At 55.3% G+C, this 27,460-nt stretch overlaps 1 protein-coding gene across 1 annotated transcript; it reads right to left on the minus strand.

Moving 5' to 3' along the window:
* Window positions 1–3,035: 3,035 nt before the first annotated feature.
* PRR12 (proline rich 12) lies at window positions 3,036–27,411 on the minus strand. The gene is made up of 14 exons (XM_081119739.1): window positions 27,297–27,411; window positions 25,612–25,724; window positions 24,490–24,651; window positions 21,098–24,405; window positions 19,975–20,641; window positions 18,111–18,586; window positions 11,887–12,003; window positions 11,601–11,734; window positions 10,851–11,359; window positions 6,621–6,746; window positions 6,415–6,512; window positions 4,487–4,633; window positions 4,301–4,396; window positions 3,036–4,010 (listed from the first exon to the last, which is right to left on the minus strand). Exons 1-14 carry the CDS (start codon window positions 27,380–27,382, stop codon window positions 3,864–3,866), a joined length of 6,186 nt encoding a protein of 2,061 aa, XP_080975865.1. The 5' UTR covers window positions 27,383–27,411; the 3' UTR covers window positions 3,036–3,863.
* Window positions 27,412–27,460: the final 49 nt, after the last annotated feature.

Genomic DNA, 27,460 nt, shown 5'->3' on the forward strand with positions numbered 1-27,460 from the left:
CCACTTCACAGGCTTCTGTGAACCCCAACACGTACTCAACACACCAGGCCAGAAACCTCAACCAGATGTCCCCAGGCCCTGGAACATTGCCCACCACCCTATTAACCAGTCAGTGATTTGTTGTCCCTACACCCACATCTAAGTGTCACAGACTCTTGGCCCCAAAATGATCCCCTCACACCCACCCAGAAGCCACTTCCTAGAGCCAGGGTAGATTAGGGTCCTGCATGGGCCCTGGCAGTGGGCTGCCTGAGTTCAAATCCAGCTCTGCCACCTCAATCCAGTGCCTGTCTTTCAACTGTAAAATGTGGGTGACCACAGAGCTACTTCCCAGGGTAAGAGGCCCTGAGGAGCCAGTGTGCACACAGGGGACGAGCACAGTGCCTGGGACATACTAAGTGCTCAGTCTCAATGACCGAGGCCCTGTGTTCTCCTGCCCCAGAACCATGAATGTCCCTCTGTATTCCCGATGAGAACAATGATTAGCTGAATATCCCTTTCCGGGTTTCATTATCACAGAATCCTTGGCCTGGGTTCAACCTTCCGCCCTGGGAATAAGTGCGGCTCAGATGTATTGTACCGCAAGATCACTCGCCCTCCCCCAGAACCTCTGCTCACCAGAGGCCCACCTCTGCTGGGCACCGGGGAGGGGGGTGATGGGGGGGGTGTTTCTAGCAGTTTCCAGACAAGAGCTGACACCTCCACCTAAGTCCCAGCCAGCAGTGAGGCATGCCCCTAGCACAAGGTCTGCATTGCCTAACAGTGCCAAGTTCTTGGCCAGAACACTGCTTCTTGAAGGACCAAGATGCACTTTGAGAAGCTGATGAAAGCTACCATTTGACCCCAGAACAAGGCACACATAAAACCCACACAACTGGCGGGCCATTTTTGGAAGGTTCGCGGCCACCACCATTCCAAACTCATCAGAGAACTGCAAGGAGGCTGGGATGACCTAGTTGGCATCTCCCTAGGTACGTGTGTACACCCGTGAGTCTCTGGTTCCTGCCACCCCCTGGGCTCCGGCGGACCCTGTAAATGACTGTCAGTCTCTCCAGGTTCTGATGTCCCTCTCTATCCATCTTTGTTGTCCTGTCTCTCAACCCTTCTTGCCATCTCTTGGACCTGGGACAAACCTCTTGGTGTCTCCTGCTATGGTTAGCAGGAGCTAGGTGCCAAGCAGTGGTGAGTGCTTCAAACACGTTTCCTTCAACTTGACAAAAGTCCATTTTACGGATGACAAAGCTGAGGGCGGAAGGCTATTTTTCAACTTGCCCAGTTAGTGCTAGAGCTGAGATTTAGTTGGGGCAGTTGAATTACAAAGGCCGACCACAAGGTTATTCTACGCCCCCCCCCCCCCCCCCCCCCCCGGCCACCTTCTGACAGCTCCATCCCCTTTCTATCCCAGAACTCTTGACCTGGGACAATGCTGATCCTGGAAACTTTCAAAGCCGATTTGACATCCATCCAATTCAGAACCTTGAAAGTGCCACTCCCTCTGAGGCTCTGCTCCCAACATCCCACAGGCCATGGTTCAAGGACACTCACAGTACATTCTCAAAGCTCTTAATGGATTAAGATGATCCTAGAAAGTCTGCAGTCCATCACTCCCATTATGGATCTCAAATGTTACTAGCCATTCTGTGAAATCAGGGCTCTGCAATCAACACTGGTGATGGTCTAGACAACACCCAAGGTTCTAGAACAATGGAGGTTCTTCTTCAATTTCACCTGGGAAGGAGACTAAGATGCAGATATCTACCCTGAAATCTCACTGGGTCTCTACCCACCGACCAGCCATCCTCAATGCTGACCCCAGGATTCTGAAACACCAATAGCTCATCTTTGCTGACAAGTGTCCAGGCTCTAGATCGGCTTACTCACTGCCTTACAAGCTGGGTTCTAGAATACTGCCATCTTAACTTGGATGTGCATTCGAATCCTCCCAGGAGTTACTAAAAAGTGGGTTCTGATTCAGTAGATCTGAGAAAGAACCTGAGTCTACATTTCTAGCAGTCCTGGATCATACTGAGGCTCGAGAATACAGAATCCATCCTCACCTCTGGTGCCGGCCTCCAAAATGCCAGTCCACTCGTGATCTTGTGGTTTCAGGGTTCAAGAACACAGAAACCCTTCCCAAGCCTAAATTAGAGAGCCAAGGAAAGCTGGTCAACTCCTCACACCAGTCACTGCCTGAACTGGTTTAAAAATACATCCAGCCCTGGCTAGGTAGCTCAGTTGGTTAGAGCATCATCCTGGTAACCCAAGGTGGCGGGTTTGATCCCTGGTCAGGGCACTTGCCCGGGTTGCAGGCTCGATCCCCAGTTGGGGGCATGCAGGGGGCAGCTGATCAATGACTCTCTCATCATTGATGTTTCTATCTTTCTCTCTCCCGTCCTCTCTGAAATAAATATTTTTAAAAACAAGAAACATCCAAAAACTCCCACACTTTCCCCTTCACAACGTGGAGCTAACCACCTCTCCGAGTGTGTGCTGGCTCTCCTCTACAAACAGGTGGCAGAAACAATGGTGTTAGATGACAAGGAAATCTCATGACCTCCTTGCTCTCTCCCTTGGATCATTCACTCTGGGCGAAGCCAACTGCCATGTCGTGAAGACACTCAAGCTGCCCTGTGGGCAAGGTCCATGTGGCAAAGAACTGACGCCTCCAGCCAAGAGCCATGCAAATGAACCACATTAAAATAGGTCCTTAAATTCCAGTCAGATCCTTGAGGACTGCCACCCTGGCTGATGACCTGACAGCACCCTCATGGCAGACCCTAGGCCAGTACCATCCAGCTAACCCACTTCCAAATTCCTGATCCTCAGGAACCGTACAATGATGTTTCTTGCTTTAAGTCACTAAATTTTGGGGTGGGCTACGTTACGCAGTGAGACGTAACTGATACAATGTCCCCAGACCAACCACCTGCCAGAGCTCCAGAAAAGCCACATTCCAGTTCCAGACCCTCTGCCCCTGCCACCCCAGGGCGACCCAGATGCCGCAGGACAGAGCCACTCCAGCCGGACGATAAAGTGTTTGCCGTTGGGTTTTCGTTTGGCTGGTTGTGTGTACACAGTGTATACAAGTTGAGTTGTACAGAAGCCCAAGAAAGAGCAAGAGACAACGGGTGGTGGGGAGGTGGGAGCAGAGGGGTTAGAGAGAGGAGGAGGAGAGGGGAGACCGATAAAAAATAGAACCACATCCAGACAACAATGGGATGGGGGTGGTGTGTGTTGGGGTGAGACACAGACAAATCGCAGTAGAAAAGGAGTGGGAGGGGCAAAGGGAGGGGACCCTTCTCCCCCCTCCACCTCCCTAGCCCCCCGCCCCAGGTATGTACAATAAATAAGATTAAAAATAATTAACAAGATGCGTTTTCCCCCTCCCACAGGACACCGGATGCCCTGGGGAGGGAATGGCCTTTAGCAAAGATCTTGGCCTGGAAGGGGGGGCTTGGGGGTGAGGGGTCCCCCAGCTCTCTAAAGCCGCCCCACCCCCCTCAGCCATACATAGATTTTTCCTATACATTATGTACAAGGTGGAGGGGGTGAGGGCTATGGCCATGGAGGGGGAGGGGGGCAAGGGGGAGAGGGAAACCGTTACTAAATAGACATTTATACATATATATAAATAATTTCTCTGTACACCGGACAGTGGGAAGAATGGGGAGGGAGTGGAGAGGGCTTGGGAGAGAGGGGAGTCCAACTCTGAACCCTGCCCTGTGGGGGCAGCACAGACACACCCTGACCAGTGACCCCCCCCTCTTCCCTGGCAACAGGGCCTGGGGGTTAGCGCCTGAGGACACAGTTCTGTCCCAGTTCTTGGTTCATGGAGGAGGTGTCCCCCCCAGGCCGAGGTGGGGTCACCCACAGCGGCTGTGGGCCTGTGCTTGGGCCAGCAGGTCACTGAAGGAGTCGAAGAGCTGTTCCAGCCACGGCTGGTTCCGCATGCACTGCTGGACCACCTCCTCCTGGCCCAGGTCCTCAGCACCGCCCTCGATGGCCAGGGTCTGCAGGGGTTTAAACATGGAGCTGGGGCAGGCGACCACCAGGGCCTGGGGTGGGAGGAGGCAGGGGTCTAGGGATCAGTGTCCCGGGGAGAAGACGTTGGGAGCTAGACCCCTGGGTCTGAGGGAGGAAGGGCTGGGGGGCCGGACCCCTGGGTCTGAGGGATGGGGGAGTCTGGAGGCCTGGACTCCTGGGTGTGAGGGAGTAGGGGCTGGGGGCCTGGCCCCCTGGAACCATGGAAGAGCCCATGAGGGGTAGAACCCAGGGCAATTCGCGCCATGGGTAGACTCACCTGGTCCCGGCAGCGCAGAAAGGTGTGGTACTTATAGTGGTGGAGTGAGTGGTAGAGCGTATAGTATCCCGACTTGTCTAGCTCAACCTTGAACTCCTGAACAGATGGGATGGAGATGTCTCAGCACCCCACCCGGCATGGGGCAGCCCCTCTCCCCCCACCCTGCGCGCCCCTCCATGGCCCCACCTGGGCCCGGACCACGCTCCTCTTGAGCTTGCTGAGCGTCTTGCGGTTGTAGGGCTCCCCAGCCGGCCGCAGCCGCACGGCCCCCTCTTCTGGGGAGCCCTCCCCGCTCTGCTCCACTTGCAGCTGGGGGAAGGTGTGCAGGGCATCCTGTGGGCGGATGATGGATCAGTGGGACACCTCCCTGGGCCTGCACACCCCAAACCCACCACCCAGGTCTCAGGTTCCCTGAGAATCAGATGCCACACTTTCCCCCAGGATCAAGAGACAACTGGGAGTCTTGCTTTCTTTAAAGGACAAAGGAGCCTAGGCCTGCCTGGTGACCTTTACATGCTTTGTGGCCCGGCCCAGGATCCTCAGACACCTAATTTCCAAGTAGAATTCTCAGAGCTACCCTAACATCCTACTCAAAATCCTCAGCCAGCCTAAATCCCAGAATCCCCAGCGCCAGGTCACATTCCATCCCAGAATTCTAAAACCAGGCTAACGTTCCACCCCACAACCCTCAGGCCTAGCCTCACACAGGCACGCGATGCAATACTGCAGGTTCCGTTCCACACCACTGACTGCAACACAGCGAACAAGGCAATAAAGCGAGTCGCAAAATGTTTGGATTCCCAGTGCATATGAAAGTAATGTTTACGCTATACTGTAGTCTATTAAAAATGTATAGACCTTCATTAAAAAATACTTTACTGCTAAAAAATGCTAACCATCATTTGAGACTTTGCAAGTGGTAAGCTTTTAGCTGGTGGAGGGTCTTACCTTTAATTTGTAAAAAATGCAATATGAAAAGGGACATCTGTAATATTTTAAACAAAAATAAAATTAAAAAAATAAAAGTAAAAATAAATTCATCTCTATATATAACAACAACAAAAAATGCAATATGTGTGACTCACAATAAGATGAGGTAGCCTGTATTCTATAATGATTTTTCCCCCCCAAAATTAATTTGAGAGGGAGAGAGAGAGAAAAAACCCCAAAACACACAGATTTGTTGTTCCACTTATTTATGCATCATTGGTTGATTCTTGTATGTGCCCTGACTGGGGACCAAACCCACAACCTTGGCGTATCGGAACAATGCTCTAACCTACTGAGCAACCCAGCCAGGGATCCTTTTTTTTTTTTAAATAATGGAATTCTTAACCCTAGCATGTCATCCTATCCAGACTTCTCAGAGCCAGACACACTCAATCCCAGAATTCTCAGAGTCGTCCTAACAGCTCACCCAGGGTTCCAGCACCAGATTAACATTTTAGCCCCTATTTTCTGACGCAAACTAACATCCCACCAAGAGTTTTCAGAGCCAGCCTACAATCCATCCTAGAATTCTCAGAACCAGACTCACATCCCTCTGGAATTTTCAGGGTGGACTAACATTCCATCCCAGGAATGGGAGTCACCCTAACATTCTACCCCAGATTCTCAGCACGACACTAACCTCCCCATCAGAATTCTCAGAGCCAGACTTACATTCTATCCCAGAATTCCAGAAGCTGCCCTGATATTCCATCCCAGAACCCTAAGCCATTCCATGACTTCATACTGAAGCCTGAGATTCTCTAAGAACCTACATTATGTCATCAGAGAAGCCATCAGATTCCAAGTGAGCCCTTCGTGCGGGCCTCCATCTACCTTTTGTCCCCAAACTTGCGCTACACAACCACACTCTGCTGGGCCTTCCCAGGAATCCATCCCAGACCTTCATGACCCCTCCACACCATCCCAGCTCCCCTCCTACTGGGCCTGCAAGGCTACTAAGAACCCAGAGACCGCTCCCGACACACTGATCTCAACTTTTCTCCTGGCCAAGCCCGACTCTCCCCATGACTGCTCCCTCCAGATGTTCTGGGACCACATGCACACATCTCCTCCATGCCTGACCTCTGGGCCCCAGACACCGCCTGCCCAGGCCTCCCAAGCACCTGCAGGGCTGGGCTCAGCGACAGCCGCTTCAGGACTTTCTTCTTGTGCTCATTCAGGAGGCCATCGATCTTCCGCATGGGTGGGAGGTACAGCTCGTCTGAAAGCCGAGGAGGGGGTTCAGAAGAGCCGCAGCCCCACAATGCATGGGGGCAAAGGAGGGGTTGGGGGTCGGTCCCCAGCTCCCTCCGCCCAGGCCTCAGCTCACCATGCGTGTCCTCCAGGGCCTGGATCATGTCCGGGTCGAGTGCTGTGCTCACCAGCATCTCCACATAGCTCCGGTACATCTCCCGCATCGCCCGGGTCTTCAGCAGACGCCCAGGTACTGCCCGCTCTGGGGGAAAACCATGGATATGAGTTCATTATTGCAGCTTGCCCTGATGCTACTTGTGGGGCAGACAGTGTTCCAGGCACCAGGGACCAGCAGAGAAATCCCTGCTCTCAGGGAGGCCCAAACCTACTGTGGAGGACTGAGGAGAACCAGTGCAACGTGCTCTAAGGGCTGAATCACAGGCATTGTGATGAGCTCAGCCTGGGAGTCAGGGAATGGTTGGCTCCAGGTTGCTCAAGAGCTGAGTCTTGAGTGACAGGAAAGAGCATTAGGAAAGACTGTCCCAGGCTCGTAAACTTCATGTTTGACCAGTTCAATGCAGCTTCAGCAAAGTCTAAAGCAGCAGCATAGTTGGTTTCTAAACCGGTGAATCAAGTCAGAGAGATCAGATCACAAAGGGCAAGATTGAGGAAGGAGATAGGAGCAGACTGCACGTTATCAGTGCAAGCCAGTCCACGCAGGGCCTCCAGCGAGGGGTTGAAAGGGCAAAGGCTTTTCCTGGTGGATACTAGGAAGCCGTGGGAGAGCTGTGAGCGGGGGAGGGGTGAGAATTCGTGTAGAAAGACCCCTCTGAGGCCATGTGGGGGACAGATTGGAGGGGTGAGACGAGAGATCAGGGCAACAGACCAAGTAAGAAAGGATGAGGCTGGAGCAGGGCGGTAGGGACAGGCTATAGAGATGGGAGGGGGGCGTGAGGGAGAGGGCTGCGGGAAAGAGCAGAGGGGGATGGGGCAGTCAGGGAGGGGTAGGACTGGGAACTTCTCAGACGTGGAGGTGGAGGTGAGGGAGCAACTCATGGTGCCAGAGGGTCTGGCCTGGTGACTGGGTAGCCAGGGGGATTGTCCCTGAGATAAGCAACCTGGGACAAGCAGCTCAGTGGGAGCTGGAGGGAGGGGGCTTGAGGAGGCCTGGAGGGTGGCCAGGGGGAAGAATGAACCTGAGGCTCACTGGAAACTTATGGGAGTGTGCCAATCGAGCGGTGGACAACAAGGCCAAGGACAAGACACTCACAGGGGACGCTCACAAGAAAGCCACAGAGGCGCATTGGGGGGAAAAGTCAAATGGGAGGGCCAGAGAAGGCCCCAGAATACCCCTTAGGAAGAAGCATGAGAAAAGGCCACTTGATTTATGAGTATTGAGGATCCCTGGTGACAGCTGTTTCAAGGGTCTGGAGTGAGCACTTGGCAGTGGGAATAAGACCCCATCAGGCCTCATCCCAAACCCACCTATGGCTCCTGTCTCGCTCAGGGTAAAATCCTGCCAGTGCAGCCACAAAGCCCCAGACCCCTTGTCCCTCCGGGATCTGGTCCTGTTCCTCCTCTGCCCTCACTCCTCACCCTCTCCTCCTGTTTGCTCCAGCCACTGGCCTCCTTCCTGATCCCGACACGCCCAGCCTGGAATGTTCTCTCCCTCAAAGTCACATGATCCTGCCGCGTTCAGATCTTTGCTCCAATGTCATTTCCAGAAACCTTCCCCAACTCTGCCTTCCCCGAAAACATCACCCAGTTTGCTGCCTGGATCCTCTTTATTGGATTTATTTTTCTTAACTGCCTTTAATCCTCCCCAGCCTCACACCAATGATTTTTCATATTGTTTTGTATTCTGTTACATAACATATCTGACTGACTCCCTGGATGGACTGTGAGCTCACACGAGGACACATATTTTTGTTTATTCTGTTCACAGCTGGAACCCCAGTTGTGGCACATAGTAGGTGCTCAATAAACACCTGCTGAAAGAGGCTGAGGAAGCTGGATGGGAGTGGACTAAAGGAAGAGGAGAGAAGACAGCACTGCAGCCTCTTTCTAGAACTTTCACTGGGAATATAAGAAAGGAGAGAGCACATGGAGGGTGGCTGTTCTTGGACAACCAAGAGGGTTGGTTCTGGGGCCTCCTGGGCTGGACAAAGCCTTCATGGTAACCAGATGAGTCAGGCTCATCATTCCCTCCAGGGAATCCTGGTTGAATGGGGTGGGGGGACACAAACCCTCACCCAGAGAGAAACATTGACCCTTGGAAGGGAAACTGCTCCCCTAAGAGTGCAGAGTCCAGCTCCCCCCATTTCCTAGGCTCAGAAAATTCAGGGCTGCCCATGTACGTTCATAGCAGCATTAGCTAAACAGTGGAAACAACCCAAATGTCCATCAATTGTTGCATAGATAAATAAAATGTGGTAGATCCATGCCGTGGAATATTATTCAGCCATGAAAAGGAACAAAGCACCAATACATGGGTGAACCTCAAAATCAGTATGCTAAATGAAAGAAGCCAGACACAAAAGGCTAGATATTGTATGATTCCACTTACATAAAATGTCCAGAACAGGCAAATCTATGGAGATAGTACATTATTGGTTGCTTAGAACTTCAGGGAAGGAAGAGGAGTGATGGCCAAAGAGTGCAGGATTTCTTTCTGGGGTGATATAAATGTTCTAAAATTAATTGCAGAGGTGAAAACTCTACGACTATACTAATAGCCAGTGAATTATATATTTTAAATAGGTGAACCAGATGACATGTGACTTAGATATATAAACTTATTTGAGGGGAAAAAAAAATTGAGGGTCAGAGAAGGAAAGATCTGCACATCTAAACCTCCTCCCTTATCATACCTGCCTGTCTCAGCTTCAACTGCTTCCACCTGGCTTGATTCAGCACAGCTGGACCAGTTAAAGGACTACATTTCCCAGGCCCCCTTGCAGCTAGCTGTGGCCATGTGAGTAGTTCTGGCCAATGGGATATGAGAAGACAGGATGTGGGCCACGCCCACTCAAATCTGTCACTTAAGGGGAAAGTGAAGCCATTCCCCTGCCCTTGTGTCCATTCCTACGGACAGGGCTGCCAGGCTGCTTCTGACCATATGGTGAAGACAGCTTCCTAGGGGACAGCAGAACAGGAAAAGAAAAATGGGACTCTAGACAACCTTGAGAAGAGCCTCTTATTCTCCATGACCCCCCCATCTATAGCAGGGCTTTGATGGAAAGACAATTCCATCTCTCATTTGACTGGCTGTAAGTTTAGACTCTGTTAAGACAGCTACCTCTGCGTCTGGCCAGGTAGGTGAGTTGGTTAGAGCATAGTCCCCACATGCCCAGGCTGCAGGTTTGGTCCCTGGACAGGTCATATATAAGAAGTGACCAATGAATGCATAAGTAAGTGGAACAACGAATCCATCTCTCTTTCTCTCTCTCAAATCAATACATAAAATTTTTTAAAAATTAAAAATAAATAAAAATCAACCAATAAACTAAAAATATAGAACAAAACAGCTATCCTTGCATTACACCTGAAAGAATGTGACCTCGAACAAGTCAGGTCACCTCCCAGTGCCTCAGTTTTCTCATCTTTAAAATTGAGGACAATTCTACAGCACCTACCTTACAGGGTTTATGTAAAGATAAAATGAGCCGTGTGTAAAATGCTTAAAATGATGCCTAGCACCTGGCTGTTGTATTTATTTTACGTGTGTGTAAACGTATTTTGTTGTTGTTATTGGCATCATAAACCAGACATCATTCTAAGCAATGGAGCTCACATCTGCTACCTATTATAGCAAGTATCCTCCCCTCTGTGCTTTATCTATTATTAACCCATTTTACAGGTGAGGTCACTAAGGCACCAAGAGGTAATGCCTCCTTTCTGGAGCCACCCAGCAAGTCACAGGGAATACCACCATCTCTGGGCCTCCAGGGTCAATCCTGGTCCCCCTCAGCCCCCAGAACCTACTTATTCTGAGACAAAACAGAGCAGCGTCATAAGATGGAGCTTGAGGCTCCAAGGGCTGCATTCCAACTCAAGCGGGATGCCACATCCCAGCAGTGTTACACTCTTGGTGCCTCAGTTTCCCCACTGGCATATGAGGACAATAGTATCTACCTCTAAGACTGCTGGGGAAATTATGCAGCAAATACATGCAAAGAAATGAGAAGACAGCCTATCATGTAATTAGGTGCCACATAGTTGTTGGCCACTGCTAGTGTTTTTAATTTACTTATTGTGACTGTCTTGCTGATGCTACCCGGCCCCTCTGGACAGCCCCTGCCCATGCCTCCTGAAGGCCCAGTCCCCCCAGCCTCCCCACCAGCCTCGCGGTGCCCGAGGGTCTCACCATCCTCGCTGGGTGCTCCGGGGGATGACTCCGAGTCCGAGGAGCTGCCTGGTGGGCCCCCGCCCGCCGAGGCGTTGCCTGCCACCTCCTTCAGCCACTTCTTCCTCTTCTTGGGGGGCGGCTCGGCCTTCACCTTGGTGGGCCGGGCCTTGGGCAGCCGGGAGGCGGCGGGCTGTCCGGTGGGGAGGCTCCGCTCCAGCCGCGTCTGCCGCCCGCCCGGGCCCCGCTCCCCGCGCAGCGGCCGCTCCCCGCGTGTGACCCGCTCCTTCTCCTTCTCCTTCTCCTTCTCCCGCTCCTTCTCCCGCTCCTTCTCCTTCTCCACCGGCGGAGGCGGGGACGGCTTCTCAGGGGCAGGGGGTTCGGGCACAACCGACTCCAGCGTCTGCTCTGGGGGCTTCTCAGATGTCGTCTTATCAGAGGTCTCAGGCTTAGGAGGTGGTGCCGGGGCCTTGGGGGGAAGTGCAGAGCTGCCCCCCGCAGAGGCGGGGCCCTTGGCCTGCCCAGAGCGTCTGGCAGGGAACACAGAAGGGACAGCGCTCAGCTGCCTCCGGGGAGCCCCAATTCTCCTCCTTGGGATCCCCGCCTGGCCCACAGCGCTGGAACGGAGCGCTCCCTCTCCCTGAGGTGGTTTCCTCTCTCTCGGTCTCCAACCTGCCCTGTTCTGTCCCCTCCCCAGACTATTTCCCGTTGCGTGTCCCATCTCCTAGCCTGCTGGCCCTGCCCGCCACCTGTCCCCAGGCCCCACCGTACCTGACAGGCGCAGGGGGCCGGTGCCAAGGTTTCCGAGCGCAGACCCTCACGTAATCCTTCTTGTTCACGTTTTCCAGAAACTTTACATAAAGGCGCTGGTACCGGTTTTTTGCGTCCCCAAAATACCCCAAATACTATGGAGGGAAAGAGCACAAAAGGAAATCCTTCACCTACCCCATCCCGCAGCCCAGCACCCAAGATTCCCACCCGCTGGGCCACGGCAGCGGCCACACACCCCACCCGGGGCGGGGCGGGGCCGAGTCCTCGCTGCCCTCTGCAGGCTTACGTTGCTGGTGGCACAGAACTGCCGCTGCCCGTCCTTGATCTCCGGGGTGAATTTCTGTAGCAGGGCCTTCTGGACGCGCCAGATGGGGGGGGGCTCGCGGCCCGTCTGCAACGCCAGCTGAGGAGGGGCACAGCGAGGCCGGCAGGGTCAGCCCCCATCCCTGCACCTTGCTCCCCAATTCCTGGCCCTCTGACCTCCCTCAGTACCCCTTAGAGAAAAGGCATCATGGTCAACAAGTATGAATGACCACCCGGATGGCAGATATCTTTGGGCCTCGCGATGTTCTCAGCCCTGGGGACGCAAGTGGAGTCCGGCCCTGTCCTCCTACGGTCCAATACTCTCGATCCAGCTGTTCATTCCCGGGCTCCGAGGCTTCAGTCTCTACAGCTTTTTGGTGCGATGGTACAATCCTCCCACATAGCTCAACGCAATGACAAAAACCAGAGCACCCATCCACTATTTTCTAGACACCATGTTGGGCCCCGGGGTTCAGCGGTGAAGGAAAGAGACAAAGCCTTTCACGGAGCCTTCACTACGTAGATAACAAGACAGACAAGCAAATAAACAAAGCAGGGCAAGGCAGTGGCTTGTGCCGAGAATAGACAGGTGACAGGGTACCTGAGACATTTACTTCATCAGTCTATCCACAGCAGGGTGTGCCACAGGGGTAGAAAGACTCTCCCATCTCCACTCCCTGACACCCTTAGACCCTCACCCACACACCAAGGCTTGTGTCTGGACCCGATGGATGCAAGTCAGACCCAGCATCTGATCCTGGGGAGCGAGGGGGACAGCAAGGGAGCCAAACACAGGCACACAAAAATAACAGCACAGGTAATCAATGCGTCAATGGTGGATGCCCCTGAAGCAGAAAAGAAGGGACCCTGAACTCAATCTGAATCCAAGAATGCTTCCTAGAAGAAGTGACACCTAAATGAGTCCTGGTAGGACCATGTCTCCTCCCATGAGGGGACTGGGTGGTGGGCAGGGACTGCCAAGGAAATGTGTGACAGCTGTGGCTCTAGAAGACAGCTACTGACAGGTACAGATAAGTACAGAATAAGAACATAGCGGGACACATGCACTGAGCATTGTGATAACCCAGGGACGAAGGAGGGGCGGTCCCTGCATTCAGAGACTCCACAGTCAAGCAATACAACAGCACTGGGATGGTAACTCCAACTGACTGATTATGGCTGCCCTGAGCACCAGGCTCGGCAGGACTGAGTGCTTGGATCAATTAGTAATGTCTGCCACTGGCAGCAGCTGCAACACTAAAGGCTGCGTGCCAGGTATTGGCTGTCTACTCTTGGTTTTGGGTCAACTGCTCTCACATCCATGACTTTTCATGTCCCTTAGATCAACCAGGGGGACACAAAGTGGTTACAATAACCGGATGAAAATGAGGTCCAGAAAGGCTCTTGCCTGAGTCTCATAAAAGAATGAGGCAGGGCAAGACAGGGATGTAGGTGTCCCAACCTAAGTGCTTTCCTCCAGGATACCATGGTTCTCAGTCCTCGCTCCTGGCTCCTCAGGGAGCCAGGTCAGGGGCCCAAGTACTGGAAAGCCCATTTACACCCTACCCTGTTCCAAAACCTTCCAGGGCCTCCAATGCCGATTCTATAGGCTGGCAGACTTTGCCTCAGTTTCCTCTCCCTTCTGCTCCTGCCCAGCAAGCCATGCAGAGCCCTCAAAGCTCAGCAGACAAGCCCCAGACTTTTTAAAAAATATATATGTTTTTATTGATTTCCGAGAGAGGAAGGGAGAGGGAGAGAGAGATAGAAACATCAATGATGAGAGAGTCATTGATCAGCTGCCTCCTGCACGCCCCCTACTGGGGATCGAGCCCACTACCCAGACATGCGCCTTGATTGGAATCGAACCTCAATCTTCTGGATCATAGGTCGACGCTCAACCACTGAGCCACGCCGGCTGGGCAAGATTCTTGTTTAAGAAAGAGAGGAAGGGAGAGGGAGAGAGAGAAACATTGATGTGAAAGTGAAACAGCGACCAGCTGCTTCCTACATGCCCCCTACTGGGGATTTGAGTCTGCAACCGGGGCATGTGCCCTGACCAGGAATAGAACCAGAAACCTTTCAGTGCACAGGATGACGCCCAACTGAGCCACACTGACCAGGGCAAGCCCCAGACTTTCTGAACTCCAGGCTTTTGCATACGCAGGGTCCCCACCAGAGGTGCCTTTTCCCTCTCAGTGTGAATATGTACCCTGTTCTAGTTCTCAGAAGCTTTTGAGAAATCCATCAGCACATTCCCCCCCCCAAGCTAGGGGGAACACCCCCCTCCTCCCACTGCCTTTCTCCTCCCACTGCCTGTCTGCCTTCTCTAAGGAGTCAGCTGATCCTCTAGCTGGGCTCAGGTCCCTGGGCTCACTGCATTCCATTGGACTTGATATCTTCCCCCAAACCACTTTTCTCAGGATCCCCACCACACCCCCAGTCATTGGACCCAATCACCTGGCAATCATCCCTGCCAGCTCCTCAACTAGAGCCAGTTAGTCCCAAAGCCATGTCGTTCCTGCCTCTCCTCATGTGAATCATATCACCGACTACGTCCACTTCCACTTACTAAGGAAGTTGCCCCACCCACAGCCCCCAAATGCTGAGCTGGACCAATCAGATTCTCTTCTGGGAATTTGAACTGTGACAAGCTGAGACAAGGGCAGTAAGCAGCAGGATGTGAGTAAACTAGAAGCACTGAGCCTGGTGTTAAGGAAAAAGCTGCAGGGTCCATTAACAGGGGAGTCACTGTCACAGAACTAATGCAGTCAACCTCCGCAGCCACCTCCATACAGACCAGGGGCCCTAGCAGAGGCCGGGCAACCCAGAGCAGATTCTCCCATTGATCCCAGCCTTGGCACTCACTGTCCAATCCCTTGTATCCCTGCACATCTCAAGCACGCCATGCTTTCCATCACCACAGGGCCTTTGCACAATGTTCTCTCTCGCTGGACCACATTCTCCACACACTTTTCTCCACCCAACAAACTCTTACATGCTCAGAGTTTACATCCTGCTAAATCTTCGACATCCTCAAGAACTGAGAGTTAATATGATCATGCCCATATTACACGTGGGGAAGATGAAGCAGAGAGGGGGCTAACCTGGCACTCTCCAGTTCAGCAGCCCCTCCCCCCCATACATGTGGCTCTTGAGCACTTGAAATGCAGTTCATCTGAGTGTTCTAAGAATGTAAAATACATACTGAGTTTCGAAGACTTGGTATGAAAGGAAAATGTAAAACATCAAATTCTTCTATATTAATTACATGCTGAAATGCTACTTTAGATATGTTGGGTTAAAGAAAATACATTCCTGTGGCTAATCTCACCCGTCTTTTAACTGTTTAAAAATGTGGATCCAAGAAAGTCCCAATGATGTATATGACTCATGATATTTCTACTGGACTGCCACTGCTCCAGGAAAAAACTATGGCCCGTGGCCCATTTTTTATCATGTAAGAGCTAAGAATGGTTTCTACATTCTTAAAAAATCGTAAAAAAGAAAAAAATCAAGAACATGTGACAGAGACCCTAAGTGGTCTGCAAAGCCAAAAATATTTTTGCTATCTGGCCTACAGTAAAACTTGGCCAAGCCCTACACCAGAGACTTGCCGAAGTTCACGAAGATGAGTAACAGAAGCAAACCTTATAGGCACCTCAGTATGCCACCCACGATCAGAATACTGGGTGAGCCATAATGCCATCCTCACACTGCATGAAGGAAGTACTAATATGATTAGCCCCATTTTACAGATAGGAAATTGAGGCTCAGAAGGTTCAACACCAGTCTAACTCAGAGATGTGCACCAGGCAGGTTAAGGCCAAAGCTGGGCTCTCTCAACAACCATGCCACCAGCCTGCCCTGAATCCAGGCACACGAACGAGCCCCCAACATCTGTGCCCCGATTAGAACACACACTCCTGTTGTATTTTAAGCATCTGAGTCCTTGCCCAGTCCCTTCCCCTGCCCCATGCCAGCCGGGAGATGGTATCAGATGGCTCTGGCTCCAATCCCAGCTAGGCACTCACCAGCCAAATGATTCCGTCTCTCTGATCGTGAACTTCCTCATCTGTAAACTGGGAGTCACGGTCCCTGCCCTAGAGCCCTGTTCATTTGGCCCAGTGCTGAGCGCCCAGTAGCACTGACTGCTGTCATCATCAGTATTTGACAGAATTACACAGAGAAGGGCTGAGTCTTGCACTGAGAGCACAGGCTCCCAGAAGGCAGCAGGGCTGTAGGTCCCAGCATTTAAAGCCTGGGAAGACTACTTTACTGCTCTGAGCCTCAGTTTACCTCCCTGTAAAATGGGAGTAATAATCCCTATAAAGGAAGGTGATTTTAAAGATAAAACTTAGAAATAGTTTTGCACAACATGAACATACTTAATATCACTGAATGGTACATTTAAAAATGGTTAAGAAGTTCAACTTCATGGTACACATAGATTATCACAATTAAAGGGGAAAAAGCGATCAAACCAAATTCTGACTGTGACGTGCCCCAAATCCCATCCAGTTCCTACTACTGGTGTTTGGTCAACATCTTCCTCATCTGTCCCAGGCTGACTGGCCAAATCAGCCCCAGAAGTCTTGAGGGTAAAATGAAATAACGTACACAAGGCACTTGGATGAGTACCGCAGTGGGGGATGCAGGACTGGCCAGGGAGTGACACCGGGGGCTCAGGCATTGGGAACATTCTGGTTGCTGGCGGGGTGGGGGTGGGACATGAGTGTTCATTCTAACATTTTACTTTATAACTTACAAATCTCTTAGGACCATTCTTTTGCATGTTATCAAATTTCATGCTAAAAAGGTGATAAAATATGGGTGAAAGGATACGATGCCTGGGGTAGGTGGGGTGGGGCAGGGGGCAGAATGTGCCAGAGTGGAGAGAAGCAGGACCAGCCAGGAGGTGACGATGGTGGAAGCCGAGTAACGGATACACACAGTCCCAGTATTCTATTTGCTACTTTCCTCCACAATAAAATAGGTTAAAGATAATTGTATGAAACATTAAGTTAATCTCACAGAACACTCCATAAGAGATGTAATAACAGTCACTCCTTAAAATTAATTCATCCCACAGTTTCTCCATCTGTATTTTAGAAGAACCAACATCCAAGATTAAATTAAACATGGTAACATACATCAAGACCTGAACATGGGCCCTGTCCCATAGTCAATACCCAGCCAGTGACAGTGACTGATATGGAGAATGGCCTTAGCTTTTGTTGTCACCATCGAGGTGCTGATGGCTTGCTGACCGACCAAGTACTCGCTCTGCCTCATGCCCTGTGGGAAGTACTACACTGGTGTCTGATGTCACCACCCTTGTCAAACACTCATATTAGTCCTGTGATCCAATTCTACCTGTCCAAGGAACCAAGTACAGCAGAGGCCAGCAACCCTGGAAAGGAGCAGACAGGTATACTGTGGGCTCTGCGGGCCAGCGGGGCTCAGCGGAAACTATTACACTCTGCCATTGGGGAAGGCAGCCAAAGGTGATATGGAAATGAGTGGGCGTGGCTATATGCCAATCAACCTTTATTGATAAAAACTGGCAATGGGCTGGATTTGGCTCAGGGGGGCTGGAGTTTGCTGGTGTGGAGTAACTGGAAGTCATGAATGGGCTGGTCCGCATAAAATGTCAGATGTGCCTGACATACAAGCATTCCCAACCCGCTGGCTATTACGTTTACAGGTGGGGTGTGTGTTCATAGCCATGTCACCCCAAGGCCTCATACTTTCCCAATTACATGGCAAGTCAGAAGAACATCCGACCCTCACCTGCTTTGCTCCTTACTGTAACCCCAGCACTCAGGGTTACACACACACAAAATAACATCTCAGCCCTGGCCAGTGCATCAGGCCAGGAACCAAAGGGTCCTGGGTTCAGTTCTCGGTCAAGGGCACTACCTGGGTTGCAGGTTCCACTGGGGGAGGCAACCAATCAATGTGTCTCTCTCACATCGATGTTTCTCCCCCCCCACCCCCACTCTCTAAAAAAAAATTAATGGGAAAACTTATCCTCAGGGGAGGATTAACAACAACAAAAGTGTCTCAGAGGCTGGCGTGTCCCCCACTATCCCAGGGGCCGCCCCGGCCGTCGCCGCGCCTGCAGCACAGCCTGTCCTCCAGCAGGCGCTCGGCGAGCACGCCAGGGACCAAACCCATCGGGCCAGTCGCCGGGCAGGCTGGGCTCACCTTGAGGGAGGGTATGTCCTCGGCGCGGATGACGAACTCGTCGCGCTCGCGGAAGATGCCCTCCCCGCCGCTCTCGCCCGCCTCCTCGTCCGTCTCCCCGCACAGCGCCGCCGTCTCCTGCTTCTTGGCCAAGTGCAGGGGCCGGGCGTCGGGCGGCTCGGGGTCCTCGGGGGACGGGGCAGCGGGCTCCTCGGGCGGGGCAGCAGCTGGCGGCGGCGGCGGGGCGGGTGGCGAAGGCAGGGCTGGCGGAGGTGGCGGAGGTGGCGAGCTGGCCGCTGGCGCCGGGGCCGGGGTGGGAGCCGGAGCGGGAGCGGGAGCGGGAGCCGGTGCGGGAGCTGGAGCTGGAGCTGGAGCCGGGGCCTGGGCTGGGGCCACCAGCGGGGGTGGCGAGGGCAGGGCTGGAGGTGGGGGTGGTGGCTGGGGCGTTGGGGCAGGCGGCGGAGAGGGCGGGGGCTTCTCCTCCAGCAGCGGGGGCTCTGGGGAGCAAGAGGGGTGTCAGAGCTGGACCTCCAGACCCCCCCTTCCCTGAGCTTCAACCTGCTGTCCCTCGACATCCCGTATGTCCCTCAAGTCCCCAGTATTCCTCATTTCTGCTGTCAGTGAAAGGCACTCCCAGCCTGGGCCTAGTTTCCTCTACCTGGTGCCAACCCAGCCCCCCTAGCCCCCCAACATCCCTCCAGATGAAACAGAGTTCTTCAGCTACCACCCACCTCTGCCTCCACCCCACTCCTTCACCTCCACTTATTACTCCTCTGTTGCCCTTATTCCTCCTTCAAAGCTCCTGTCTGATCCTGCTCCCCTATCCTGTCCCATCCCCTCCCCAGTGCCCCCCACCCCATGGTCAGGTCCTATCCCACTAAAATGCTCTCCTTGGCCCCCACTCTGGTCATCTCGCCCCTGCTCCTCAGCCTAGTCCCCACCAACCTCCTTGCCTTGCCCTGACATGCCTCCTTGTTCCCAAATGCCATTTGCCATTCCCTGGAACCTCTTCTCTTGTCCCTGAATCTGAATGCCCCTCTGCTCCTTACGGCCACTCAGGTCCCCACAGCCCTCTGCCAAGCCCGAATTCCTTCCTGAGGCCCGGCCCCAGCTCCAGGACTATCCTGCACTCCCGGGACCAGTCTCTCATCCTCATGCCCATTTTAATCCTGAACATCCTCTGCTGCCTCAGTGCCCTTGCCTGGCTCCAATCCCCATTCCTTCCTGTTCCCAAGTCTGAAAACTCCCTCGGTGCCTCTGCCCTTGGAGTTTTTGTAACAGTCCTTCTGAGCCCTCAAGCCCCCTCATTAACTGCCCTGAGTGTCTTCCTCCAACCTCCCCAATACCTGTTACCCCCACAAAAGCCCTTACATTTTGTCCAAAGCCCCAGGACAGAACCCCATCTAAACCCAACCATACCCCCCAGCCTTCCCCTCCCACCCACCCACAAGACCGCACTAGTCAGTTCTCCTCTTTTTAAACTACCGCCCCCCCGCCCCCGTCACCTTCCTTTCCTGTCCTTTATCACACATTGGTAACTCCAGAGCCCTTCCCAGGGCCTGGATCCCCTGCCAGTCTTAAAAGCACACTGAGTACCCCATTACCCAGCTGTCTCCATCACACATAACCTGCCCTGTCCCCCAACGTTCTCCAGTGCCCACCTTGAGGGGCCCCTGCTAGTCCACTTAGCATCTGTGGGCAGATTAGAAAACAACACCCCTTTCTCAAAACCTTTGTTTGCCCCCATCAGAAAGTGACCTCCATGAATGTGTAAGTCTACATCACCTAACACAGTGTCCCTGGAACAGAGCATAATCTGCAGAACCGCACCCGGCGGCCGAATAACAGGGAAGCCCCGCCCCTGGACCATCTCCCCAGAGCTCACCAGGTGTACCACTGCTGCTGGCACTAGGGAGCCCTGGGAGAGGGGGCGGCCCTGGGACTGGAGCTTCAGTAGCCAAGGGAGGCCCATCCGGGGTGGACGTGTCCTTAGGCCCAGCAAGAGGTGGGTCATCGAGGGCAGAGATGGCTGAGGAGATGCTCTCCTGTAGGTCCCGGTTCTTAGCAACAGAGTCTTCCTCATCCGAGGAGAAGGAGGGCAGCGTCTCAAGGTTCCGTTTCAGCTCCTCGTCCAGCCGCTTGCAGGGCGAAGGGCAGCCCAGCCCCAGGCCCTCGCTCTCAGCAGCCTCCAGCGCGCCTCCCAGCCCAAAGGCGCCAGTGGGCGGGGGGTGTGGCACGGTGGGGGCAGTAGGGGGCTGGGGCTGCAGGCCTCGGGTGGGCACAGAGGGCGGCACGCTCTTAGGGGGGCTGAGCGGAGGTGTCATGCTGGCCTGGTACAGTGGCGGGTGGCGCTTGCCTGACTTGAGGAAGTCCAGGAAGGAGGCCATGAAGCCGGACTTCATCTCCGGCTGCTTCTCCTCTACCTCCTTGATCTTGGCCTCGATCTTCTCCCGAGTCAGGCTAGAGTCCAAGCTGTTGTGGTCAGCGCCTGATATGGCATCACCTGATGAGGCTCCCAGACCCTCACCAGCCTTGGGCACAGACAACTTGATCTAGATACAAGAATAGTGGGGAGTCAGGGCCCAAGTCCCCTCCTCCCTCAGACCCAGGAGTCCAGAACCCAGCCCCCTTCACACATAAGACCCTAAAGTTGAAATTCCCAGACTCTCAGCCTGTAGAATCCTAGAGTTCAAGTACACAGACCCCTTCTGATAGGACTCGGTTCCATCCTTTTATTACTCACTGACCTCTCCTTGCTCAGTCCAAGAGCCCCAGGCTCCAGATCTTCCTCCCACCAAGACCCAGGAAACGGGGATCCCCGATGGATAAAAACCAAAGCTCCAACCCCCTGCCTCCCTCTAAAACTCGTTTCAATTCTCAGATCTCCCCAACAGTGGAATCCTGGAATTCCAACCCTCAGACTCATTTCCTCACAGGCTTCAGAAATATAAACCATATCCCCCATCCTTTCTCTCAGACTGAAGCACTGGGTCCCACTCCACCCTCACCTTAAGTGGCTTCAAGGGCTCCAGCCGGGTGCCCCCTGCTTCCTCGGCCTTCCTGCCCCGGCCACGGCCCCGACCCCGGGGTTTCTTGGCCCCATCAGTGGGTGTGGAGGCCAAAGCTGGCCCAGTGGTGGTGGGGACCTCCAACGGGCGGATCCGGGGCCTTCCCCGGGGTCGGGGCGGGCCATCGCGTTTGGCCTTGGTGGGCTTGCGGCCACGGCGCCGGGGGCCATCGGGACCAGGGTTGGGTGGACAGAAGTCGATATCACCCAGTGGTGAGAGGGCTGGTCGAGAACGGCAGCTGGACACCAGGTCAGGCAGACGCCGGGGGTTGAGGCGGATGTCAGCGGGCACATCAGCCTTGTCCTCGTCAGCCTCGAACTCGTATTCCTGGGCATACAGTTTCTTGGGCGTCTGGAAGGGAGGGTCACGACGCCGGAGCAGGTGGAAGGAGGACGTCTTGAGCAGCTTCTTTGGCTTGGTAGAGCAGAAGATGGGCGAAGTCAGGCCTGCCTTGGGCTCTGAGGCAGGTGGTGGTGGTGGGGGCGGTGGGGGCGGTGGGGCCGCCTGGTGAGGCCCACTTTGAATCAAGCCCAGAGGCTCAGCATTGACCGTGGATGGCAGCTCAGGTGGCTTGTTGTGGTCGAGGCCCAGGCCTGGAGTCTCAGGCCCTGCTCCAGAGGCCCGGCTTGGGCAATAGGGCCCATAGGGATCATAGGCAGGGGGGCCAGTAGGGGGCCCAGTGCCTGCCTTGGGATCACCTTCATCCTCAGGCGGTCCAGCCTTGCCGTAGTCATCTGCTGCCCCTCCGCCAAACATCTCCTCCATGGTGGGGAAGAAGCTGCGCTCCTCGTCTTGGAGCAAGGAGTCAGGGAAGCAGATGGAAGTGAGTGGCACAAAGCGGGGGGCCTTGGTGCCTTGCGGGCTGGGGCTGCGGTAGGCACCTGAGGGATCCTTTCCCTCAGTGTTAGGTGGGCCCACACCAGTGTCACCAGGCCCAGGGGGCAGTGGTTCTAGGGCCCCAAGCAATTCCTGCATGGCACCTGGTGGCTCCAGGCTCTCCTCGGGTCGCAGGCGGGGGCTGGGGGCACCAGGCTCCAGCCCATGGCTACGGAGGTGGGCCTCGAGCTGGAGAGGCATGGGTGGTGGAGGTGGGGGAGGCGGCGGGGGTGGCTGGGGTGCCCCATCACGGGTGGCTGGTTCAAGGAGATGGACTCCGACTTTGGGGTTGCTGGAAGAGGGGCTAGGGGTGTGGCTGAGGACTGAGGGAAGCAGCTGTGGGGGAGGAGGAGGCAGCACCAGTGGGAGGTCAGGGCCCCCAGCCTCCAGGAGGAGGCCATGGGGGTTGGGCTGGGCAGGTTGGGCCGTGGGAGGTGGGGGTGGCGGGCTCTTTTGGAGAAAGGCCCCCAGCTCCTTGGCACCTGCCCCATAGTGGACAACTGAGGTGGCTAGCCCCTCAGGGGTCTCACCACCCCGTTCTGGCCCTTTCTTCTTCTCCTTCAGCCTCCCCAGGCCTAGCTCCAGGGCCGCTGTGGCACCCTCATCAAGGCTGGCACTGGTACGGATGACACTCTGTAGATGGTACCTCTGGGGATCTTCCTTGGCCAGCTCATAGGGTGTGCCTGGGGGACCCCCAGCCCCGCCACTCCCACCAAGTCCTTTGGAGGCATCTGCTGCCCCATCTTCGCCCACCAATCCATCAGCCCCTGAGGTCCTCGGGGGGCTGGGCGCCTGTAAGAGGTGCTGGATGAGGAATTCCTCATCCTCAGTGCGCTCAGCAGGAGGCCCCCCAGGGCCAGCCAGCAGCTCTGAGCCATCTCCCTTGCCTTTGTAGCCACCTGCTCCAGCTGCATAGCTGCCGGTTCCTGGGGGTGCCAGGAATGGGGCTGAGGCCAAGACAGAGCTCAGGTATTTGCCAGGGGCTCCTGGAGAGCCGACTCCAGGTGGGCGACCGGGGGCAGGTGGCGACTGCAGTGGGCGGATGATGTGAGAAGGGCTGGCCTCTCCACCACCACCCAAAGAACTGGGACCCCAGCCACCTCCGTGGCCCGAGAGTGCTGGGGAATGGCCAGTACTATAGCTGAGCGAGGGGCTGGCTGTGGGCAGCCCTTGGGAGTGGGCAGCTGGCCCTGGGTACGGCTCACCCTGCACCCCATACAGCTGCCCCTGCAGCTGGTCAGGGGAGTAGCTCTGACATGTGGCTAGGCCAGGAGGCTGGGGGCCGCTGGGGGGCTGCGGAGGCCCCCCTGAGTAGCTAGGGCCTTTGCTCAAGTCTTGTGCTTGACCCCCTCCAAACCCTTGCCCATAGGCCTGGGGTCCTAGAAGCCCCTGGGGCTGACCAGGAGAATAGGCCTGGCCTCCTGCTCCGCCAGCCCCAGAGGCCTTCCCAGTGGCATAGGCCGCTGCTGGACCACCCAGGCTCTGGCATTTGGGTGTGGCAGTTGAACGAGGTGGTGGGGGCCTGTTGGCAGCACCTGCAGCTGCTCCATAACCACCTTTGCCCGTCTTGTAACCAGGTGACTGAATGATGGGGCGGTAACCTCCGCCACCACCCCCTGCCCCACCTCCTCCAGGGGCCTCGGGGCCCGCAGCCCGGCCTGATGCCCCGGCCGTGGCTCCACTGGGCCCAGCCTTGCTAGGCTCACCAGCGCCTGGGGAAGGCTCCCCACCACCGAGGGGGCTGCAGGCCAGGTTGGCGCGATGGCCCATGGAGGGATAGGTGCTTGCACAGCTCAGGTAGTGCTGGAGGGCATGCGCTGGTGGTGGGGGCGGTGGGGGCTGGGCACTAGCTGGCCGTTGGTAGTGCTTGATGACGGTGTCCTGGCGGGGTAGGGCCCGCTCGGGTGGTGGGCCTGGGGCAGTACCCGAGAAGTTGTACAGCTGTGGGGAGGATTGCTCGGCGGCAGCAGCAGCAGCGGAAGAGGAAGCCAGCAGGTTGAACTGAGTTGGGAGGTGTCGGGGAGGGGGAGGTGGGTCTGGGGGACCAGGGCGGTACGGAGGCGTCTGGGCCGGGCCAAGACCAGCGGGCCCCAAGACACCACTCCCCGCCAGGCGCTCAAAGCCTAGCGAGGAGGGCACCGTGGGTGCCTGCGAGGGCTTCAGGTGCAGCACGTCATGAGGGGACAGGAGCCCATTAGCTGGGGGACTGAATGGGGGGTCCTGGAGGCTGAGGGATGAGGGCACTGGGAAGGGGCGGCTGCCGAAGGAAGCCGGGTGCTGGTAGGCCGACAGGGCAGAGGAGGACGGAAAGGTGCTGGAACCCGGCAGGGCGCCTGAGATGAAGAGCTCCGTGGGGCCTGGAGTATGCATGGCTGGGGATGATGGAGGAGACCATAGGTCAGAGTGGACCACAAGCCAGCCCCACCCTGGCCCTCTTGAGTTGGCAACGGGCTTACCTGTTTGCCAGGAAGGACTGCGGAACTGGGAGAGGAGAGAGGAGGCAGAGGGGCCTGGCTGGGGGCCCCGGGACTCCAGGGCCGAGATGAGGTTCATGACGGAGGCGTCGGGCCCTGCTGAGCCCGCGTGGTGGAGGCCAGTGTCAAAGAGTCCAGAGAGGCCTGACCAGGAACAGGGGGTAGAGTCAGCTAGGTAGGGGATAGGGCAGGGTTGAAAGGGAAGAAGCCAAAGGCAAGTTTGGTCAGGGAAAGGGACTGGAGGGAAGGAAAGGGGGAGAAAGTGGGCAGAGACAAGCTAAGGAGACAGTAAGCAGGATGGGGTGCAATGCAATCATAACGGCAGGGAGTTCAGGAAGACAAAGGTAGACAAAGGAAGAGAAAAATCCAGAAGTGAAGGAAGTGAGATCAAAAGAGCAGGGAGTTGTTATGATTGGGGGCAGGGGATGAGGCCAAAGGATTTGGGCAATTCCAGCAGGGGTAAGGGATGGGATGACTGGAGCCCTTGCGACCTACAGAACAATTCCAAAGGGGTTGAGTCAAAGTGAGAGAATCCAGAAAAAGAAAGGTGGGAAGGAAAAAAGGATCCAACCAGGAGGGTCAAGGATCGAACTGGACTACAGTGTCATTGCTGCTCCATCAAGGAAGGAGGGCAGTAGGATCAAAGGAAGGGGGCCAATCAGAAGCCTTGGAGGCAGAGCCACTCAGGAGAATAAGGTAGTGGCAAATCTAAGGGAAAAGGGAGCGGTCCAAAGAATCACTGCCAATCAGGAAGAATGGGAACTAGAAGGAAAGTGTTCAGAGAACCAAGGAATCAAGAGAATGGGCAAACCCAGAAGAAAGTGATTGGGTGGGCTTTGAGGGGCGGAAAAGCCTGGAAGAGAAGGTGGGATTTGGGGGTTGTGGGGATGGGACCAATTGGAACAAAATAGGCGGGACTAGAGGCAGAGGCAGACGAATCCGAGGTGAAATTAAGCAGCCACAGATCAACCAATCAGAGGGAGGATAGAAAGGGGCGGGCCAGAACGCAGGGCAAGGCCAATTAGGAGGGGTGGAACTTTCACCAGCCAATCAGCTGCCTTGGAGGGAGGGCTAGTCCAGGCGGGGCGGGATGGGGGTCCGTACCTGCAGGGTGGTGGTTGGTGGCATAGCTTTGCAGTGGGTGGGGGGCCCCGTAGGCCTGGCGGTGTAAGATGTCCGTCTCGGGGTGCGAGGTCCTGGAGCTGCCATAGACCAAGCTGGGGGGAAGGGAGAGATGTTAGGGTATCCTCCGAAGCTGCCCTCGGAAAAGGGAACTCAGCAAAATCCCTAGGGGAGTTGGGGGAATTCTTACAGCTGAGTGGGGAATCTTGGGCCCTAAAGCAAAGAAGATAAGGGAATCGGGGTGCCCAACTAAAAAGCCATAGAAATGGTCCCCACTCGTGCCTCAGCAGCAGTACAGAGCCCTGGGTCCCAGTAAATAGAGACCATGTAGTCTCAATATAGTCTCACGATTACAAACACAGACATGCACAAGGATGAGACAAACACAGAGAAGGTGAAGAGTCAGAGAAAGTGCCTCGAGTTGAAAACGTGGACCTCCTACCACATACAGGCCCCCACCCCGCTGGTGACACAAGACCCTAGGGCCATCCCCAGAGCTGCGCATAGAGGCCCCCTCTTCTACAGACACGTGGGAACACATAGGCCCTGAACCTCACAGGGTGGTGCACAGCCAGTTGGGAGCAGGAGGCAGATTGTTCCCCAAATGGCAGGGATGTGGGATGAGGAGGGGATAGTCAAGTACCAGGTACAGGTGCGAACATGAACACCGTCCAGCTCCTGGGGTTGAGGTTCAAATGCATAGGGCCATGCAAAGCCATGTATGTGTGCAAAGAAGTATCCAACTCACCCGTGGGGAAGAATAGATACAGAGGGGAGAAGCCCACATGGAACACACGTGCGGTCATGCCCTGCCATGCTGGGAAACCCAGGTGTGTGGGGGAGGGAGGTGGTTCGGGGCAGGTGAAGAGTGAAGGCACGACACAAATAAACAGTAGGTAAGGGGCTGATTCGCAGGTGAGCAGATTGTCAGCTACCCAGGAACAGGGTCCACGCTCACATACACAACCATACACCCGAATCTTCCCATGCAATAATGGCCCCAATCCATGGCCCAGACGCCAGGAGGTCAAACACTCCACTCCTTCTCATCAACTAGGATTCCCTGTCTTTGGGGGTGGGGAGTTAAAGGGGGCGTGTCTCAGATACCAGGAACCCCCCCTTGCACACACGGAACCCCAGCTTAGGAAGGGGGCGGGGCCCTGTGCCCACTCTGCGCGCGGAATTTCGGGGGGTGGGGGAGCCAGAGTGGCGCGGCCTCGCGCAGTTCCGGAACAATGGGACCTGGGAAGGGGGCGCGCCCCCCAGGTCTGAGCTCTAATTCTCCTTTTCTTCCCACCTTTGCAAGAGCAAAGCCTGGGGTGCGGGGGGGAGGGGCCAGCAAGCCGGGAATCCAAGGATGGGGGGAAATCCAGGCCTTGCTTCTCCAGTCCCTCCCACCTTCCCAAGGCCTTTCCGTCCGAAATTGTTTTGCACCCCCATTTTCCCGCTGCATCTCTCCCTTTGCATGCCGGAGCTGGCTTTGGAGGAGTTTGCAATTTGCAAAGTGGGGCGGCGGCGTTGTTGCAAACCGAGGAAGGCCGCTCCCTTGCAAACCGGAGGGGAGTTTGCGATGCACGCGTCGCCCGGCGGGCCGGGCCTTACCCGGGCCGGCCAGGCTTGGCCCCTACCCCTTGGCCCCTTCTTCCAGGCCACCCTCGGCTCCTTACCTAGCTTTCGCTGACCTTTCGTAACTCCATCCCGCCCCGGCGCCGAGCGGGTCCCCGAAGCCGGCGCTGGGGTAGTTCCTGTCCATGAATTGGCCGCGGTGGAAATTGGGGGGAGGGGGAGGGAGGGGGGAGGGAGGGGGCGCGCGCGCGCTCTCCTCCGCCGC

Source organism: Miniopterus schreibersii (assembly GCF_964146895.1).
Source record: "Miniopterus schreibersii genome assembly, chromosome: 18".
Taxonomy (NCBI): domain Eukaryota; kingdom Metazoa; phylum Chordata; class Mammalia; order Chiroptera; family Miniopteridae; genus Miniopterus; species Miniopterus schreibersii.

What these genes read in the sequence shown, in the direction of transcription:
- PRR12 (XM_081119739.1), bottom strand. Translation starts at nt 27,382, where the DNA reads ATGGACAGGAACTACCCCAGCGCCGGCTTCGGGGACCCGCTCGGCGCC. An exon ending in CAGTCCTTCCTGGCAAACAG is followed by an intron (nt 24,406 to 24,489) that starts GTAAGCCCGTTG and finishes CATCATCCCCAG; the next exon opens with CCATGCATACTCCAGGCCCC. An exon ending in TTCTGCGCTGCCGGGACCAG is followed by an intron (nt 4,011 to 4,300) that starts GTGAGTCTACCC and finishes AAACCCCTGCAG; the next exon opens with ACCCTGGCCATCGAGGGCGG.